This window comes from Tubulanus polymorphus, chromosome 6, assembly GCF_964204645.1.
Source record: "Tubulanus polymorphus chromosome 6, tnTubPoly1.2, whole genome shotgun sequence".
Classification (NCBI taxonomy): Eukaryota; Metazoa; Nemertea; class Palaeonemertea; order Tubulaniformes; family Tubulanidae; genus Tubulanus; species Tubulanus polymorphus.
In genome coordinates this window covers 979808-998565 of record NC_134030.1, presented here as the reverse complement: position 1 = coordinate 998565, position 18758 = coordinate 979808, and the positions used below count along the sequence as shown (strand labels likewise).

Genomic DNA, 18758 nt, shown 5'->3' with positions numbered 1-18758 from the left:
TCAGCAGCCGGATATACAAGTCATTCTTGTTTCTATAGATGCCAGTAGGGGGCAGCAGCTATACAAGGTCAGATCCCCCTAGCGGTAACAAAAAGGAACAACCACACTGTTAAATACATTGTATTAAACATTTATTCGAAAACAAAAATCTTTTTGCAAATACAGCCTCAATACAATCATCATATTTATATATGATAAAAATAATTTTCAAGTTGAAACAATAAAAAGACATGCGCATTTTACTTAAACCCAAACTCTGAACAGATTGATGATATTTTAAACCGGTAAAACTAAATTCATACAATCAAGGCATTCATGAATAAACTAAAAAAATAAATTGATTTAAAAAGCCCCCTTTCATCCCTCCCTCAATCTCAAAGCCCCCTCCTTCCCCTCTGTCACCCCCTCCTCCCCCTCTCTCACCCCCACACATTCTCCACATATTTACACCTAGCGAACAAGAATTTTTTAAGTTAAAATCTCAATTATAGAATCATACAGCGATCAATAACAGTTCAAAACAAAAACATCGAGACATATTGATATTCAGTGAATATTATTTACATTGGAATGAATTATTTAGAACGAGGAAGGATTTTACGTTTAATCAATTCGATATAACATCGATCAATAAATCCACAAGCATTGCGCAACAACGCCTTGCAATATTATGTTTATGTTTTTTGCATGTAGACTGTAAGTACATTATATTTGGCACATCAGACATCCAAGAAAACTCGTCTTAAACTCCTAGAGAACTGACGAAAATCTCGTTAGAAAACTCGCAAACTCTTCTTAGTAGATCGAGCAAAATCTACAGTTGATGATTTAACAGTTTATTCTGATAGTTTTGAGTGTAAAACTTCATCATCAAAGAAAAGGAAAGAAACTATCAAAATAAACTGTTTATCATGAACTGTGGCTTTTGATCAATAACTTTGTAATACTGAGATTAATATCAGTATCTCTATCAGTCATGTTAACTACTAGTAGAGCTGACATGAACTCTCTCAAACTCAACTCTCAAACTCATCGCGTTAACGCAGTTTCTTGAATAGGAATGAATTCAGAGCAAAGCGAACTAGCTGCATAACACAGCATCGGTTTAAACATATCACAACAATGTCATCAGTTACAGGTCACCGTCGGCTAACCGTGATCCTCTTCAATCCACGCGACGATTTTACCTTCCCAACCGGGCAAAATATCATCATCATTGCTGATCTATAAAAATATATCAATAACTTCTAAATCCTGAACTAATGTGAGAGTAATCGGATGTTTATAATTTATGTTAATTTAATGATTGAATAATTGGATGGTCTATAATTTATGTTAATTAATTACCTCTTCTTTATTTAATGATTGAGTAATTGGATGGTCTATAATTTATGTTAATTAATTACCTCTTTTTTATTCAATGATTGAATAATTGGATGGTCTATAATTTATGTTAATTAATTACCTCTTCTTTATTTAATGATTGAATAATTGGATGGTCTATAATTTATGTTAATTAATTACCTCTTCTTTATTTAATGATTGAATAATTGGATGGTCTATAATTTATGTTAATTAATTACCTCTTCTTTATTTAATGATTGAGTAATTGGATGGTCTATAATTTATGTTAATTAATTACCTCTTCTTTATTTAATGATTGAGTAATTGGATGGTCTATAATTTATGTTAATTAATTACCTCTTCTTTATTTAATGATTGAGTAATTGGATGGTCTATAATTTATGTTAATTAATTACCTCTTCTTTATTTAATGATTGAGTAATTGGATGGTCTATAATTTATGTTAATTAATTACCTCTTCTTTATTTAATGATTGAGTAATTGGATGGTCTATAATTTATGTTAATTAATTACCTCTTTTTTATTCAATGATTGAATAATTGGATGGTCTATAATTTATGTTAATTAATTACCTCTTCTTTATTCAAGGATTGAATAATTGGATGGTCTATAATTTATGTTAATTTATGTTAATTAATTACCTCTTCTTTAACGGTTCCAAATTCTGGATCCAACGATTTGAAATGATATCTAAAATTTCCTTGTCTGTCGTAGATTTGTTTGAAATCTTTCAATGTTACCAAACCTAATCTGTAAAAGATACATCAAAATACATAATTCAGGTATAGGAGCCTGGGGATAGACATAGTACCCGTATTTTAAGTGAGGGCCCGTAGGTTGATTTCGAGAAGTGCAACTGATCCGAGCGGGCACCAAATTGAGATGCGTTTTCATGTAATACCTGTGGAATTTCTGGTCAGAGAATTACATTGGAAATATAAAATATTTCAATCATTTAGTAGGTTAGTTTTTCATCAGCACTTTGCGGAAGACCGCTCAACTGGATGAAGGCTTTGCCCCCAGATCTGCCAGAGTGGAGTATTGGCTAATTCAGGGTGGGATACATTGCCAGCAGTGAGAGGGGAGAGTGGAGAGTATGGAGTGGAGAGTGAGGAGTGGAGAGTGGGATCAATCTTAATGTTTAGGTACAGTACACATGAATGGCTAATTCAGGGTGGGATACATTGCCAGCAGCGAGGGGGGGAGTAGGGAGGGGGAGTGGGGGAGTGGAGAATACGGAGTGGAGAGTGGGATTAGTCTTACCGTTTAGGTATTGTACACATGAATGGTGTAACAGTGTGATCAGAGAAATAGAGTATTTTAGTGGAATTGTGATCTAACGTGTTATTCCCATTATCTAAACGATCGTAATCGAACATCATCGATGACATCACAGACGCAGCTGCAGACGACGACCTTCCATCTAGTACACTACTACTACTATAGAGGGCGTCACCACTGTTATTCTAAAAATCAATAATGTAACAATAATGTTATTTGAACTGAAAGTTATATAGACGAAACTCAGAACCCAGTTAAACAGTCGTTTTACCTTATATTAAAACTATTAACAATTCAAAGCTTTCGAACTAGAGCCAGAACTGTGGAACTGAGTTCAGAACTGTGGAACTGGGTTCAGAACTGTGGAACTGGGTTTAGAACTGTGGAACTGGATCCAGAACTGTGGAACTGTGTTCAGAACTGTGGAACTGAGTCCTTGAACTGTGGAACTGGATTCAGAACTGTGGAACTGGGTTCAGAACTGTGGAACTGGATCCAGAACTGTGGAACTTGGTTCAGAACTGTGGAACTGGATCCAGAACTGTGGAACTGGACCCTGAACAGTGGAACTGTAGAACTGGATCCTGAATTACTGGGAGGGTATTTCTAAAACTTACTTGTTTAGATTGTGTAGACTGTATATGGCTGTATCTAGTCAGTATATTAGATAGAGTATGTTCTAGAGTATCTAGCGCCACCTGGTTGCGTTCATCGTGCGGTAGATTATAACGCAGTTGACGGATTGAATCTTGTAAAACTTCTATTTGTTCCGTTCGACCAGCGGTGAAATCCTGAATACAGTTCTATCATAATAAATACAACTCAATGTTTCTACTTTCATGTCTTATTGCGATACAGTCAAACAAATAGTGATTCGGTCAAACAAGCTTAATACAAAATGGTTACTTAAGCTAGTACTCAACGTTTCAACTATATCCCAATAGTCAGCTCCAAACTGCTATCAAATATTCCTGAAGATGAATATTTGGATATAGTCACGTAGAAATAAACTACACTAGCTCAAGGAAACATTATGATATTATCATCGCAGCATGGACTCAGAATGTTTTCATTAATGGTTACATTTTAAACAAATTAACCGTAAATAAAAATCCTAATAAATTAGGATTTAACTGGATCTACTGCAAGATGTTTCATTAGGGGATGGTCCTCTCACTGTACTTACATTATTTGGAGACGTTCCCTGATAATTAGACTGAGTTTCTTGTTTCATTTTGCCTTCTAATCGAGCCATTTTACGATCCTGAGACGCCACGCGAGCCGATAGGGCAGCCTTCAATTTGAACACAGCAAAAATTAGAATATCAGAGAATCTAATCTCCTATATTAACAACAGGACTCAGTTCATCAGTTCTTTCAGCTAAGTTTATCACTGGAGTTGAATTAGGTCAGAATGGCAGAACTGAATCCAGGGTTCAGAACTGTGAAACTGAATCCAGGGTTCAGAACTGTGAAACTGAATCCAGGGTTCAGAACTGTGGAACTGAATCCAGGGTTCAGAACTGTGGAACTGAATCCAGGATTTAGAACTGTGAAACTGAATCCAGGGTTCAGAACTGTGGAACTGAATCCAGGATTTAGAACTGTGGAACTGAATCCAGGATTTAGAACTGTGGAACTGAAACAAGGGTTCAGAACTGTGGAACTGAATCCAGGGTTCAGAACTGTGGAACTGAATCCAGGGTTCAGAACTGTGGAACTGAATCCAGGGTTCAGAACTGTGGAACTGAATCCAGGGTTCAGAACTGTGGAACTGAATCCAGGGTTCAGAACTGTGGAACTGAAACAAGGGTTTGTTACTACATAACTCATGCAGATCATATTTTTGAGCAACTGATCTCAGAAAAGTTAACTCCTACTCTACCTCAGTTTCACCAACTTTCTGTAGTTTTTCACTGAGTGTTTGTATATGAGTTCTGAGCGCTTGCACCGACGCATCTCGTTCTTCTCTTTGATGTTCTAATTCCTCCTAGAAATAAATATCACGCGTCAGTAACAGAAATAATGGAGAATTCAGTGTGAGAAATCCGCGTTTAAAACTAACAAACCTTCAGTTGTTTTATTGTGCGATCTTTATGCGTCGATTCTTTCTGAAAAATCGATCAAAAATATTGTGAAAATTATAATCACCCTTAAATATCTTCTTAAGAGGCAGCTCAAATATTCTAATTGATTGATAGATAATTTCTAAATTATTTTCTAAATTATGTAGGAGAACTTTGATATTTTGACAATGTGAAACGCTTTTAAGGAATTAAAATATGATCAACTTCTGCAGGAAATTGAATATTTTCAGATTTATTTTTTGTAACTAACATTGAGGATCTAGAGAGTGCAGTTGAATACTTACTCTTAGATCTTTAAGTTGATTGTCTTTTTCATTCAAACGTTTCTGAAATTCACTCTAAAAAACAAAAGAGCAGACAAAAAATAAACTTGAGCACTTGTAAACACACCTTGATATTTCTCTATTTCCGGGGTCCGGTTCCACAGTTCAGAGTTAAGATTTGAACCTGAGTTAACTCATTGAAAATGAACTAATTTTAACTCAGAGTTAACTCTAAACTCACAACTGTGGAACTGGGTCCAGGACCCTTGACCATAAACTCCCTAATTGAATTACAAGATCCTCAGTGTTTCTTATCAAGAGGTTCCTTGTGTCACTCGTCACCAGCAAGAACAACAAGACACCAAAACAGTCAAATTCTCTGATTAAATTATAAGATATCCTCAGTGAGGGCTGTTTCTTATCAAGAGGTTACTGAATTTTCCATGATTTCTAAGAAGAGTCAGAATTTCCAGATTTTCCCTGATCTTTAGGAAGCCTGTTTTAGAACCTGTGATGCTCACTGCTCGGTATCCCCCCCTCCAACCCTGACCCCAATCCCCCCCCCACCCTAACCCCAATCCCCCCCACCCTAACCCCAATCCCCCCACCCTGACCCCAATCCCCCCCACCCTGACCCCAATCCCCCCCAACCCTGACCCCAATTTAGGGTTATTTCATTTACCTTCTCACTGTCTATGTTCTGATGCGTGATCTCTTTATGCAGAAATTCAGCTTTCATTTGTAAAAATGCATTTTCTTGTTCGGTTAGACGTTGCTGGAGACCGGTCTAAAAAATCAAAACAAGATATTATAAGTTATGATGCCAACAGTCGACCTCAGTTCACATCCACAATCCTTTGTATAAATACGGCTCTAGGAGAGTTGAAATTATACTCTATAGATTCAAAACATTGGCTGCCAACCTCTGAAAACTGCTATCAGTAACAAATTGAATTTTTTTCCGTAACATTTCATTGATAATATGAGAGAAAATGTTCAAATCAATCAGTAATCAACAGAAAGACCCTCAGTAACATGTTTCATATTTCTGTTCAAATTAATCAGTAATCAACAGTAAGAACCACAGTAACATCTTTCATACTTCTGTGCAAATTAATCAGTAATCAACAGGAAGACCCTTTCATATTTCTGCAAATGTATCGAACAAATTAAATCAGTATTTCTCGTTTAAAATAGTCACAAATACTGAAAATCAGGAACAGTTGGTTTTGAATGAATTGTTGGCTCTGGAAATGAATTAAATTTGTCACTATAGCACCAATCATAACTAATAAAATATGGCACAAATGTACATTTCAAACTAAACTGGGTCCCGAATCAAAGTGACTAGAAATGACTAATAATGTTAGTGCAATATGGGCTACTTACTTTAGTACCTTGTAGTTGCATACATTCGCTCCTTACTTTTGATAATTCGTTGTGACACTCGTGTAATTGTTGTTCCGTTAATTGTAATTTACTCTTGAATATAACCTTTAAAATCAATATAATGAATGACATTTTAAAAATAACGGTTTACATTGTTGTTGACAGACGACGGCAGACGGATTTTATAATCACGTACGATTTGTTCCTCGGCAGACGATCCTTCGAATATCGGAGCTTCCTCCGCGCCATCTGGTGGCTGATCGTGCAACAACTACAATACAACATAATACAACTGATCAGCTCAGAAAACGAGCCCTGGTAAGCGAGGACGGTCTGTTATGAATTAAGTTTCAGTGATTGCTGTATCTTGAGACCAAAGACAAAATCTAAACCAACTTGAACTATAGAACTCGACCTAATTTCACAATGTGGTCCAGAACTATGGAACTGGGTCCTGAATCATAGACTCATGGATTCAGGAGCCAATTATGACCTAAATCCAAATGTGGTTTTAAATCGTAAGACTGGTCTTAAGTTGTTAGATAGGTCATAGAACCAAAATGAGCTTAGACTGGTTTCAAGTTGTTAGATTGGTTATAGAACCAAAATGAGCTTAGACTGGTCTTAAGTTGTTAGATTGGTTACAGAACCAAAATGAGCTTAGACTGGTCTTAAGTTGTTAGATTGGTTATAGAACCAAAACGAGCTTAGACGGGTTTCAAGTTGTTAGATTGGTTATAGAACTAAAATGAGTTTAGACTGGTCTTAAGTTGTTAGATTGGCTATAGAACCAAAAAGTGTTTAGACTGGCCCTAAATTTAAGCCTTTACAGTGCAACTAACCCTTGTGATGTGTAATACTTACAAGTTGTTGTAATGAGATGAGAGTTTGTTTAGTATCCGAGATATCGATTTCGATGTCGTTGTGTTGCGAGAGAAGTTGATTGTAAATTTCAATTGATTCCGATTCGTCGACGTCTGGAGAATTATCGGCTACAAAACACAACGAACAGAAAAATCCACAAACCATTTCACAAAACGATCATCAATCTGGGAAATCAAAATGGCGAACTATTGAACTGTGGTGATATGAGCGATACAGTCCACGTGTGAACTACAGTGAATCTCGCTATAAACTAAATTCATTCATACTTTCATTGATCTGACAGAGATTTACCAAGTGTTAAAAACAATCACAGTAAGAGTGAACTAACTCTCTCTTATTCCATATCAGAGAGAGAGAGAGAGAGGAAATGAGAAGAGAGGAGAGAGGAGAGAGAATATAGAGGGAAAGAGGGGATAAAGGAGAGGGATTGTACTACAGGGGCATTGATAGGTATGCACACATGGGAGAGCGCCGGAGAGGAAGGGAGGGGAGGGGGAAGGGGTACAGAGAGAGGGAGGGAGAGGGAAAAAAATTGCCTACTTTAGATTGTGTACATGGTGGAAGGGTAGAGGGCCGGAGAGGATGGGAGGGAGGGGAACAGAAAGGGAGGGAGGGAGGGGGCGAGGGAATAAATAGGGAGGGGAGAGGGAGGGAGGGAGAGTAATGGAGGGGGGAACAGAAAGGGAGGGGAGGTTGAGTTGAAATGTAATGTTTAAGATAATTTCTACCTCGTTGTTGTTTAGGTTGTGATGACGATGATTTACTAGTTGTTTGTATGTCTTCGCTACTCGTTGGACTAGATACTCTAATACTGGATGTCGGACTAACTGAGATACTTCCCAACGGACTATTACAACTACTGGCGTGATCTGATGACTCTTCGAACCTGGTGTTATTTACGACCGCTGTAGTGATCGGTGGTGGTTTGAAATAACTGAATCGATGTTCTCTGTCTTGTGGCCTGAAAATTATGAAGATAATTCTATTCATATTTATAGGTGATTTCTTCAACCAACATGTACATGTAGTTTTCACACATGTGCATGTAACATGTCTGCTTGTACAGCATGAGATTTCTCTTGAAGAGAAAAACCTTTAAAAACTTTTCAAAGAGTTTAATGATTCGATGAATCAAATTCAATTCTTTGAGATATTTTCAAAACAGCTTTGATTTTTCTCCCTCAGTTTTATTTCGTGATGGTGGGTTTTTCTTCAATTGAATTTTGTCAATGGAAACTAACAGTTCAAACATTGTTTAACAAGTAATCGTTTTGAAAAATCGTAACTCTGATATCATCACTTTCAAGTTGAAATCTGAATTCTGATATCGCTCCCAAGTTGAAATCTGAATTCTGATATCACTCTCAAGTTGAAATCTGAATTCTGATATCACTCTCAAGTTGAAATCTGAATTCTGATATCACTCTCAAGTTGAAATCTGAATTCTGATATCACTCTCAAGTTGAAATCTGAATTCTGATATCACTCTCAAGTTGAAATCTGAATTCTGATATCGCTCTCAAGTTGAAATCTGAATTCTGATATCGCTCTCAAGTTGAAATCTGAATTCTGATATCACTCTCAAGTTGAAATCTGAATTCTGATATCACTCTCAAGTTGAAATCTGAATTCTGATATCGCTCTCAAGTTGAAATCTGAATTCTGATATCGCTCTCAAGTTGAAATCTGAATTCTGATATCGCTCTCAAGTTGAAATCTGAATTCTGATATCGCTCTCAAGTTGAAATCTGAATTCTGATATCGCTCTCAAGTTGAAATCTGAATTCTGATATCACTCTCAAGTTGAAATCTGAATTCTGATATCGCTCTCAAGTTGAAATCTGAATTCTGATATCGCTCTCAAGTTGAAATCTGAATTCTGATATCACTCTCAAGTTGAAATCTGAATTCTGATATCACTCTCAAGTTGAAATCTGAATTCTGATATCCCTCTCAAGTTGAAATCTGAATTCTGATATCACTCTCAAGTTGAAATCTGAATTCTGATATCACTCTCAAGTTGAAATCTGAATTCTGATATCGCTCCCAAGTTGAAATCTGAATTCTGATATCACTCTCAATTTGGATACATATCTAAGCTCCGAGACGAGCACGCGTGTAGTTTGTTAGTTGTAAACGTACCTATTAGAAACAACATGTTGTTGATATTCTACTGGTTTATGTAGTTTATGAATATTACTAGTAACCGCTTCACGTTTGGCTTCAGCTATTGCTACTGCAGCGTTCTGTAAACCCTGAAATAAAAAAAAACAATTTTTTGTTCTTTCATCTTCATTCAAAATGTTTAGTAAAATTCTATTGATGTTCATGAGGAGAATGGCCGGGGAGACAAAGGGGTTGTTAACAGCATCTGGTCCCTTCCTTTCCCACTGAAATGTCCTTATCATCAAGACAGAGATCATTAAAACCTGCAAATTTGACCTCATCCTCTCAGATATCATACCTGCCTACAGGGACTACTTTTTCCCTTAATCAGCCCCTAGAATGTTTGCATTTGTGGAGTAGTCCCTGTTGTAGTATGACTAACCTGAGAAGTCATTGTTAATAGTTAAGTAGTAATATGACTAACCTGAGAAGTCATTGTTAATAGTTAAGCACTAGTATGACTAACCTGAGTAGTCCCTGTTGATTGTTTAGCTCCAGCTCGTTGCATCTGTTTTTGCGCTGATAGTTTTACGCTGCTCGGTTTATAATGAACGGCTAAAGCTAGAATTAATCTCATTATCGATTTCAGATTGCCCTCAACGATATCTACAATAATAGTCAGAAAAAACACAATATTTACTTTTTTACAAAATTTTCTCATTTAAACAAATAGGAAAATGAGTGAAATATTTGAAAATTCATAAAATCCGAAAAAATAAATTTCTTGAAATTCAAAACGTTTTGATAACCGTAGCTAAATTGAAGAAATTTGGTCAGAGTTTTTAGAATCTAGGAAAAAAAATTTTTTAAATGTCATCACTGTGGATGTGGATCCAGGATTCGTTGATTAAGATATAACTCAAGCGTGAAAGCATTGAAAACGATTCTGAGTCAAACTCAGGGAACCATGGAACTTTGTAGTTTTAACACAAACCTTTCGCTGTTGTATGATGCATTCTAATTTGATTATTAGACATAAATTCTAACACTTTTTCCACATTCTGTTTCATCTGAGTGAGGGCGTGTGGAGTTCTACAAACACCTTCTAACTGTTCACCAGCTTCAAATACAAACAACATACAGCAACATTACATAAATAACTTCATACCTTACGAGCAAAACCGACAGTTGATGGTTCAACAGTTTACGCTGATAGTTTCAAAATTTTTTCTAGTCAAAGAAATTGTCAGAATAAACTGTTAAATCATCAACCATGGGTTTTGCTCCTTAAAGTTAGTTTACAGTGCGTTTACACCGCAGTGCAGTGTATAAATCAGTGATGGATTTTGCTAGTACACCACACTGCGGTGTATTGATGTAATAAGTCATTAGTAATTATCTCTCTTGAAAAATGGCAGCACGTGTCAAACATAGTGAAATATTAGTAACTAACGATACACCGCGCCGCGGTGTAGACGCACTATAGTGGTATTCCCGTTATTCAACACACTAGGGTGGAATTTCTAAAAATTTTCAAATTATCTCCAGCACTTTAGGGTATTGATTAGTCAGCACTGAAAGGGTTAAATAACAATTCATTAAGATGATTTGATTTTTGTCGGCAATGTTATCAGGATACTTACATAGTACCTCTACTAATTGAACTAACGTAACTCCATCTTGTAAATCATGTCTAAGATCATCGACGACTCGATAGGATCCCGAACTCAATCGTTTTAACTGTGAATTCGTCCATGCTACATAGGCTTGTAACTGTTGCTGTAAAAAATAATCAAACAAAAATGTCATCAACACTTTTTTATCAGTAATCAAATGAAATATTCCTGTAAGATGGACGTTTAAAATGTCGGGCAAAATTTTTGAAAACAGTTTTTTGTAGAGGACCTGTGTTAACCAAGACTGGGTTTCATAGATGTGAAAGCAAAATGGTTCAAAGGAATATTTTGAAATATGTCAGTTATATCCATGGTTTCTCATTATTACTTCAATGGTTGTTACCCAGATTGAGGATTTACCTATACGGATAACTTTGATACTCAGTCTAAGAAACCAGGCCCTGGTGTGGAATTAGTCAAACGTAGAATCAAATAGTACTTAGAGTGCAAGTTTTAGCTACTAATATAGTTATGGCTTCATCGGGTAAATGAGTCTAGAACCCATGAAGTTACTGCATTAGTAGCAAAAGCTCGCATCATAAATAAACTAGTTATTAAACCTATAAAGAACTATCTTTTCCTTTTTTTACAGATTAAACATTTTTGAGTAATGAGACGACTTGAACAGAGTTTTTATGATTAAATTTGCGTCTGATAAGTTTTGATGTTTTTTCGAAGATTAAGGTCAAGGTTTCAGTAATGACACGTCATAGGGGCCTAAGTTCCGGTACAACTGTATACCATAATATACATAGGTTAGTGCTATATGTAATACATGACTAAGATAACAGTTTTATTAGTTTTTTATCAGGCATACGTTATGCTTGCTTATACATACATACTATTTATGACAGTGGCCCAGATATAAAACTCAAAAGGGCCAGCGGCTTAGTCAAGGTTAATAAGACCATCTTACTTGTCTAGCAAATCTGTGGACAGTCATTCGACTATTTTTGGACTTCAAGAATTCATCGGTGTGATAGAATACTCCCGTGAAATTTTCCAAAAATATAATAACTTTGCGAAAAAAGCTAAGCCTTAAAGCTAGTAATCATTAATTCATCACTTCTTGCCGAACCCCTACTTTTAAGCATGCATCTACACTGAAGACAAGTGCCGTAAAACTTTTTTTGAAATGTGGAGAATAAGTGAGACAAGCAGCATTCAAATCAGTCAATTGATTCATTAAGTGTTTACACTAGAAAACTGGAAGCATTCTTAAAACTAAATTACAAAGCACCCTACATAAAATTGAGAGGTGTTTATTTAGTAATTTCAGTTCCGGTGAAAAGAGCAAAGCGACAATAAATATATATCTTTAATTTCAACGGCATATTATCTTTACATGTCCAAGGCTGTGAACACTTAAGACTCATATCTAAACCACGGAGGACTTGATCTCACAGACCTTTATTTGTCTTCAAGCTACGCAAGAAAAAGGGATTATCTTCTATCTATTACATAGAGTCAGGATGGGGTCTATGATCATCTAAATCTTTGATATAAAACACAGTAAATATATAACCATAAATTGACATGCCAACACACACTGATCAGCGAGTGAAAAATCATCCACATCTTATCGATGTGAATTCATTATATTCAATAAAATCTATCTTTGATAGCGATGAAAAGCAAGTGATGAAAAACTGCATAAAAAGACAAGCAATTGTAGCAAAGCCTCGCTGGACACTCAGACGCGTAGAGAAAATAATAAGATTAAAACCCATAAATAATGAAATTTATCCATACACATGAAACCTACAATATGTACAAATTTAAAAGCAAAATTTGAAAAAAAATTAAATTTAGATTTGAAAACACACGAGAACCGGGTTATTGTCCAAAACGTATTTATCAAGAATTAAAATCAAATTTCGGATTCTCTCTTCTGACGATGGTCCCTAGGGAGCCTGAAATATTGTGTCTTTTAAATTTTGATTTTAATCATTGATTAAATAATTTCATTTTTCAATCTTTCGTGGGTTTTAATCTTAACACAAGCAGCAGCAGCAGCGGCAGCAGCAGCAGCAGCAGCAGCAGCAACAGCAGAGGTAGTGGCATCAGCAGCGGCAGCGGCAGCAGCAGCAGCAATACAGGCTGAATAGCGGAATCTTAAAATTACCGTCCAACCAGTGGAGAATTCACTGTTACGTCTATTTATCTGATTAAAACTTGTCTTCATCGCAATTCAGAACGAGATTTAAATATTCAATCACTGGAAAAATCAATCAATCAAAATAATGAATCAATTTACTCAAAAAACTTTTTTTGGTCTATTCCAATTTAGACCAGACCAAACGGTCAAAGTTAAGACAGATCATTCTACATAATTTTACAACGGACCATTTCTAGAAATTATGCTTCAATTACCAGTCCATCACAGTATTAATTACATCTAGCAGTGAATGCACTAAGTTAATAATGCCTTTTCTCCACATAATTCCCTTCTTTCTAAGTATATTACTTCATGCCTTGCCAAACACTAATTATTTACTCACTCACCAATTTACTCAATTAACCTGTCCACCTCTGTATATATACCCCCCCCCCCCCCCCCCGTTTTTAATCTTAATCTCACACCTGACGATGATCTCTAGGGTGAGATCGAAACGTCGTGTCTTTTATATATTTTAGATTTAATAAATAAATTCTGGTTTTTAAATTCTTTAATCTTTAAATAGTGGGATTTTATCTTACTAAGTTGGTCTGTTCCAAATTGGTCCATTCCTGGTAGGGGCCTAATTAGAGTGGACTAACTAGCGATTGTCTGAATGCAGCTCAGACTGGAGGTATCGGCTACATGTGCTTCTGACTGGGGAAATATGTTCAAAACCTGTACATTTTGTCATGCACTATCATTTTTTTCTAAAAAAAATATGCAAAATAAACATGAATAATGTAGTTCTAGACATGAATCCAGACATGAATATTTGAACATTTGAATATCTATGTTGTTTATTTTACCAAAAACGAAATAAAGACTGAATGAATGAATGGTTACTAAGCGACAAGTATTATTGATTATAATCACCAGACAGATGAATCACTGACAGAAATAGAAATATGTTACAAGATGTAAATGGCCTCGTCTCCCGAGAACACAGCGACATATCACTGGAGTTTCCATACTGATCCTCTCTGACGCAGGGTCTAATAATAACAGAATGAAGGCCATCAGGGGTTTCAATAATCAACTAGAAATGTGTAATGAATCTGGATACTCGATATTTCTATCCTAAAACAGTAGAAAATGAATGATCCTTCATTCAATTCATAAATCAATGAGGGATATTTGCTTACTTTGAAGAAATGGAATTTATATCTCAAGTAATTCTAGCTGAAGAATTTTAACCAACATTCACCGGCAATTGGCCCCAGGACCAATTTGAACACAGCCCAAAAACCAGCTCCACACACAGGATTAACTCCCTAATCAATTTCTGATAGAGAGAATTAAATCGATTTGATAGTAAAACCTCACGTGATGCTGGTTGCTGAATTGGAATTTTTGCTTGCGTAATTTTAGCTAATGGGCCTATATTTACCGCCAACTGGCCCTAGGACCAATTTGAATACTAGCCCATTAACCAGCTCCTCAAAACAAACAGATAAACTCCTTAATCAATTTCTGATAGAGAGAATTAAGGAAGATATTAGAAATGATTTGATAGTAAAACCTTTTCAGGATACTGGATGCTGAAAGGTTCAGTTGATACTTGAAACATATAATTCTGGTGACTTTTATGTTTTCAATAAATACAAAAATCACCGTTTCACAATCATAAAACTTGTTGCAAAGAATCCAACAAAAACTACACAATATTGAGAGATTGTTTATACGGTGATATTAGTGAAACTAGTAATCGACAGACCGTGAAATCTGCTTAATTTATCAAATCAAAACAACTCAATTCCGCTGTAGTTATTATTGTTTATATTTCAATCTCCAAAGGTATTTTACGAAGATTACTATAAATCAGTTGATAATAATAGTTGAATAGTTGAATAAACAAGAGAGTGTCTTGAATTTCATACAGAGCCCTGGCTGTACATTGAGACTATTGTATACAGGTAATGAATAGACCAGGAATAACTGTTTTTATTTCAATCAATACCAAAAATGCATTCTACATTCTAACGACTATAGCCTATTAGCTCAGGAGTAGTCAGCCCCGGATCTAAAAAATTCTTAACAATTCTTAAATATCCTGTTTACCCATAAAAATTTGAATGCTTTTTTAGGGCGCATTTTTTCTACATTACTAGAGAGTGAATAAGGGTGATTGTTGGGGGTGGACCTACTACCGTTCAAACCATTAACACTTATGGTTTCGAGAGGCGCAGTGGCCGAGTTGGTTTAAGCCGCCGGTCACTGGTCTCGTCAATCAAGGGTTTATGGGTTCAAACCCTGGTGGCGACAGAGTTTTTTGGTCGAAGGTTCTTCTCTGGTCTCTCCCCCATTGGGAAAAGAGATATCAAACCCGCTTATTATGCCCTACCTGGCGCGTAGCGGGTTGAGGGTGTTAAAAAAAACTTATGGTTTTTTGATGAGGGTAAAATGTGTCCGGAAACTGATCCGAATCTAAGGGTTTCAACTCATGAGTGTATCTTAGAAGTTAGGTCTAAATTACGGGTGAATCTAAGAGGGGGTTCTAGGGTACTTTGGCCTTCTCGTTGAAGTTGAACGTTTCTCTATAGATTTTACACTCAATCTCTCGGAAAATGCATCTTTTCTGATGGAATTTTTCAAACAGATCGAACCCTGATGTTAGAACCCACTTGTAGCCTCCTTCAGAGTGGCTGATCCAAGAAATGCCCTTTCTTTTTAGTTCGGACCCCGTGTTCGAATATTACTAGCCCTTGGGCCTTGGCACATCACATGTATCCAGACCATAAACAAAATCCATCTAATAATAAAATATCTAACAAGGTACGCATTATTGATTTATGATCAATAAAATAACAAAATACAAAAACCTAAAAGAGTCTAATCTATATATCATCAACAGAATTCATTGTGATAGCTCGAATAGTTTCCAATTCATTTCAAATTGATATGAATAATTAATTAGAGCGAATCCTACCTGCACATCCATTAGTTTAAAGTATTATTGAGATCAGTGTGACTGTAGGATCCACACAAACTGACAAACACGCACACGGAGACTCAGTCAAGAGTGGATCAGAGATGAAGTCGACGATTCAAATCGATTCTTTTTTTATTCTCAAATAGAATCTTTGATATTTTTGGTGGTCAGACCAAACGCCTGAACACTTAAACAGTTGTAAACGTATCTCCTCCGAAGAACTTTTTATAATCCAACTCTCAAACCACGAGGGTTTTTACGGCGAAAACATTTTTTAAGCGAGAAAAAATTAATTTTGACAGCTAGATTTACTTCCGCGTTAGGAGCGCCACCTATGAAGCTGATATTTCGTCAAGAGGTTTGTGTTCAAGTAAGTATTAGCGTCAGAGTGCTCAATACGGCGCCTAGTGTCTAACGGTTGTATTATGCGTGCTCGAGTATCCGTTCAAGAGCGAGGATTCTCGGCAATGCGGATGTAAAGCGTTAGATAGTGTTACGCCATGTTTAGCAAGATAAATCTTAAAGCGAAAAACTATTGAATTGTAAATGACTGAAATGACGGAAGTTAGCGGGCCGGAATCCGACGATTAACTATTCTTTAAAAAATGAGAGAATTTCATATATGGAATTCATCAAAGGCTGCACATCTCAGGCTGTGCAGGTAATAATTTATTCTGTGAATTGCTGACATGAGGTACACGGCAAACTCACTGCAGCCTCATAAAAATAAGATTATTTAATGCTTGAATCACGGGTCCGGCACAAGGCACGGGCAAAAGTTAATAGGGCCTTGTGCCACTGCTTATAGCTAAGCAGCAGTGATAAAGAGTCGAGGAAGGTGCAGAAATAAAAATGAATTATACCTGATGTTCTGAATCTTCACTAATATTTGCGTCTTCACTCGGCGTGACGAACGGTTTTCTCACTGTCGGTGCTGATTTCACCGCGCCGGTTTTACCGCTATCCTCGCCAGCAGCGACAGGCGCCGTTATCATTACCCTAGGAAGCCCCTGTTTACCAGGACCGGCTTCGAAGGTGGTGAGCGGGTTCCCCTTGTTGCGTTGGGCTGGGCCCGAGGTTGGGCCGCGCGTGGCGTTGCCGCTGCTGCTGGGTTTATCGTTTCGCCGGCTACGCGCTGGGACCCGCACGAACGCGCTCCGTCTCTGCTCGGTGGTACGATCCAGATCTTCGGCAGCGGCGCTGCCATTCTGCCACGGGAGGCTGGATTGTTTACATAAGAATTGTTCTGTAATTTGCTGAGCAGGTCCTGTGACGGTATACCTGCCCGATGCCCGTGGATTGAGGTTACCGCTACTGTGTGGTCTGGGATTCAGTAGCAATGGCTGACAGTCACGGGACTGGATTGCGTGAGCGCTATGCGATCTGGAGACCGGTGTCGGCGCTGCTGGGGGCCACAGTTGTAAGAAGGCCTCTACAGCCCGCGCCGCTCGCGTATAGGACGGCGTATTCGATTCCAGTTTGACCTTCGTGACATCGGAATCGTCACTATCCCAGCCGTCTGCGCCGGGTCGTTCATCTAGCGATATAGGTGGCGTAAGCGTGCTTTCGTTCCCTAAATCCGGATTCGAATACGACTGATGAAACATATTTCTAGTTTGTTGTTGCATGAAGCACAGATCCATCAAACAACTCATCGGGTAGCCATCCATCTGCGAAGATAAAAGGCACCGATATTGCATATGGAATTTTTTGGGCGCATAATTCGAAAATCAGCCCCCCCCCCCCACCCGAGATGAATAAAATTATTTTGCTAAATAACCAGTAATGAAACACTCCGAGTCCTTCCTTGTAGCAGATTCGATAGAATCCGACAATTAAATAGATTAAGAGTCTGAAACATTTGTTAATGATTTATTCGACGTTTCGACAAATACCGAAGACACCGATCACTCAATAACCACCACCAGATATTGTCACCCCCCCCCCCCCCCCGACACTATCTGTGCAATTGGTCCAATGACCCGACGTGGCACATGTTAACAGATAAGATTAAACACACACTTCAAATACATGAGTTGCGAGTCGCGACATGCGTTGATTAAGTGCGGCGTTGATAAAGATATTTCCCAGTCTGAGAAAGCCTCCCTCCTGGCACACGGAGCCTCCCTCCTGGCACACGGAGCCTCCCTCCCTGCCTGCATTGAACATGCTCCCCGGCAGACGGAGAGGGATTGGTCATATAAGTTTAATGGAAATAATTTGATTTAAACAAAAAAATCTGTAATTTCGACCACCGACAATATATACTTCGATTTCCGATTTCAAAATCAAACCAGCCCTGTTTCGCTCCCTGCAGGTGTGGTTGGTTTGTAAGGGACACCGAATCAAAACAAAAATCAACCGAAATCTACCAATCAAATAAATAATTAGGGACAATCCCTTATTCAGGATCATTGAATAATTCGATTCACGTTTATGATATTTTCTGAGATGAAACTGTTTTACCTGATTGGCGTCTGTCGTCAGAAAGTATTTAATCCTTTTACATTTCAGAATTTCAGCTGGTATGACACTCGGGCTGTAGTGTGGACACTCGGGCTGTAGTGTGGACACTCGGGCTGTAGTGTGGACACGTACCGACATAGATAACTTAGG

General features: G+C 37.4%; 1 protein-coding gene across 1 annotated transcript; it reads right to left on the bottom strand.

The window, feature by feature from the left end:
• Window positions 1-432: 432 nt before the first annotated feature.
• On the bottom strand, window positions 433-17812 carry LOC141907130 (dixin-like). The gene is made up of 18 exons (XM_074796703.1): window positions 17006-17812; window positions 11020-11155; window positions 10371-10496; window positions 9903-10042; window positions 9413-9525; window positions 7999-8231; window positions 7250-7377; window positions 6582-6656; window positions 6386-6490; window positions 5679-5783; window positions 5018-5071; window positions 4716-4757; window positions 4532-4636; window positions 3833-3940; window positions 3264-3449; window positions 2629-2831; window positions 2007-2115; window positions 433-1224 (listed from the first exon to the last, which is right to left on the bottom strand). The coding sequence occupies exons 1-18, from the start codon at window positions 17810-17812 to the stop codon at window positions 1150-1152; spliced, it is 2850 nt and encodes a 949-aa protein (XP_074652804.1). The 3' UTR covers window positions 433-1149.
• Between the last annotated feature and the right edge of the window lie 946 nt (window positions 17813-18758).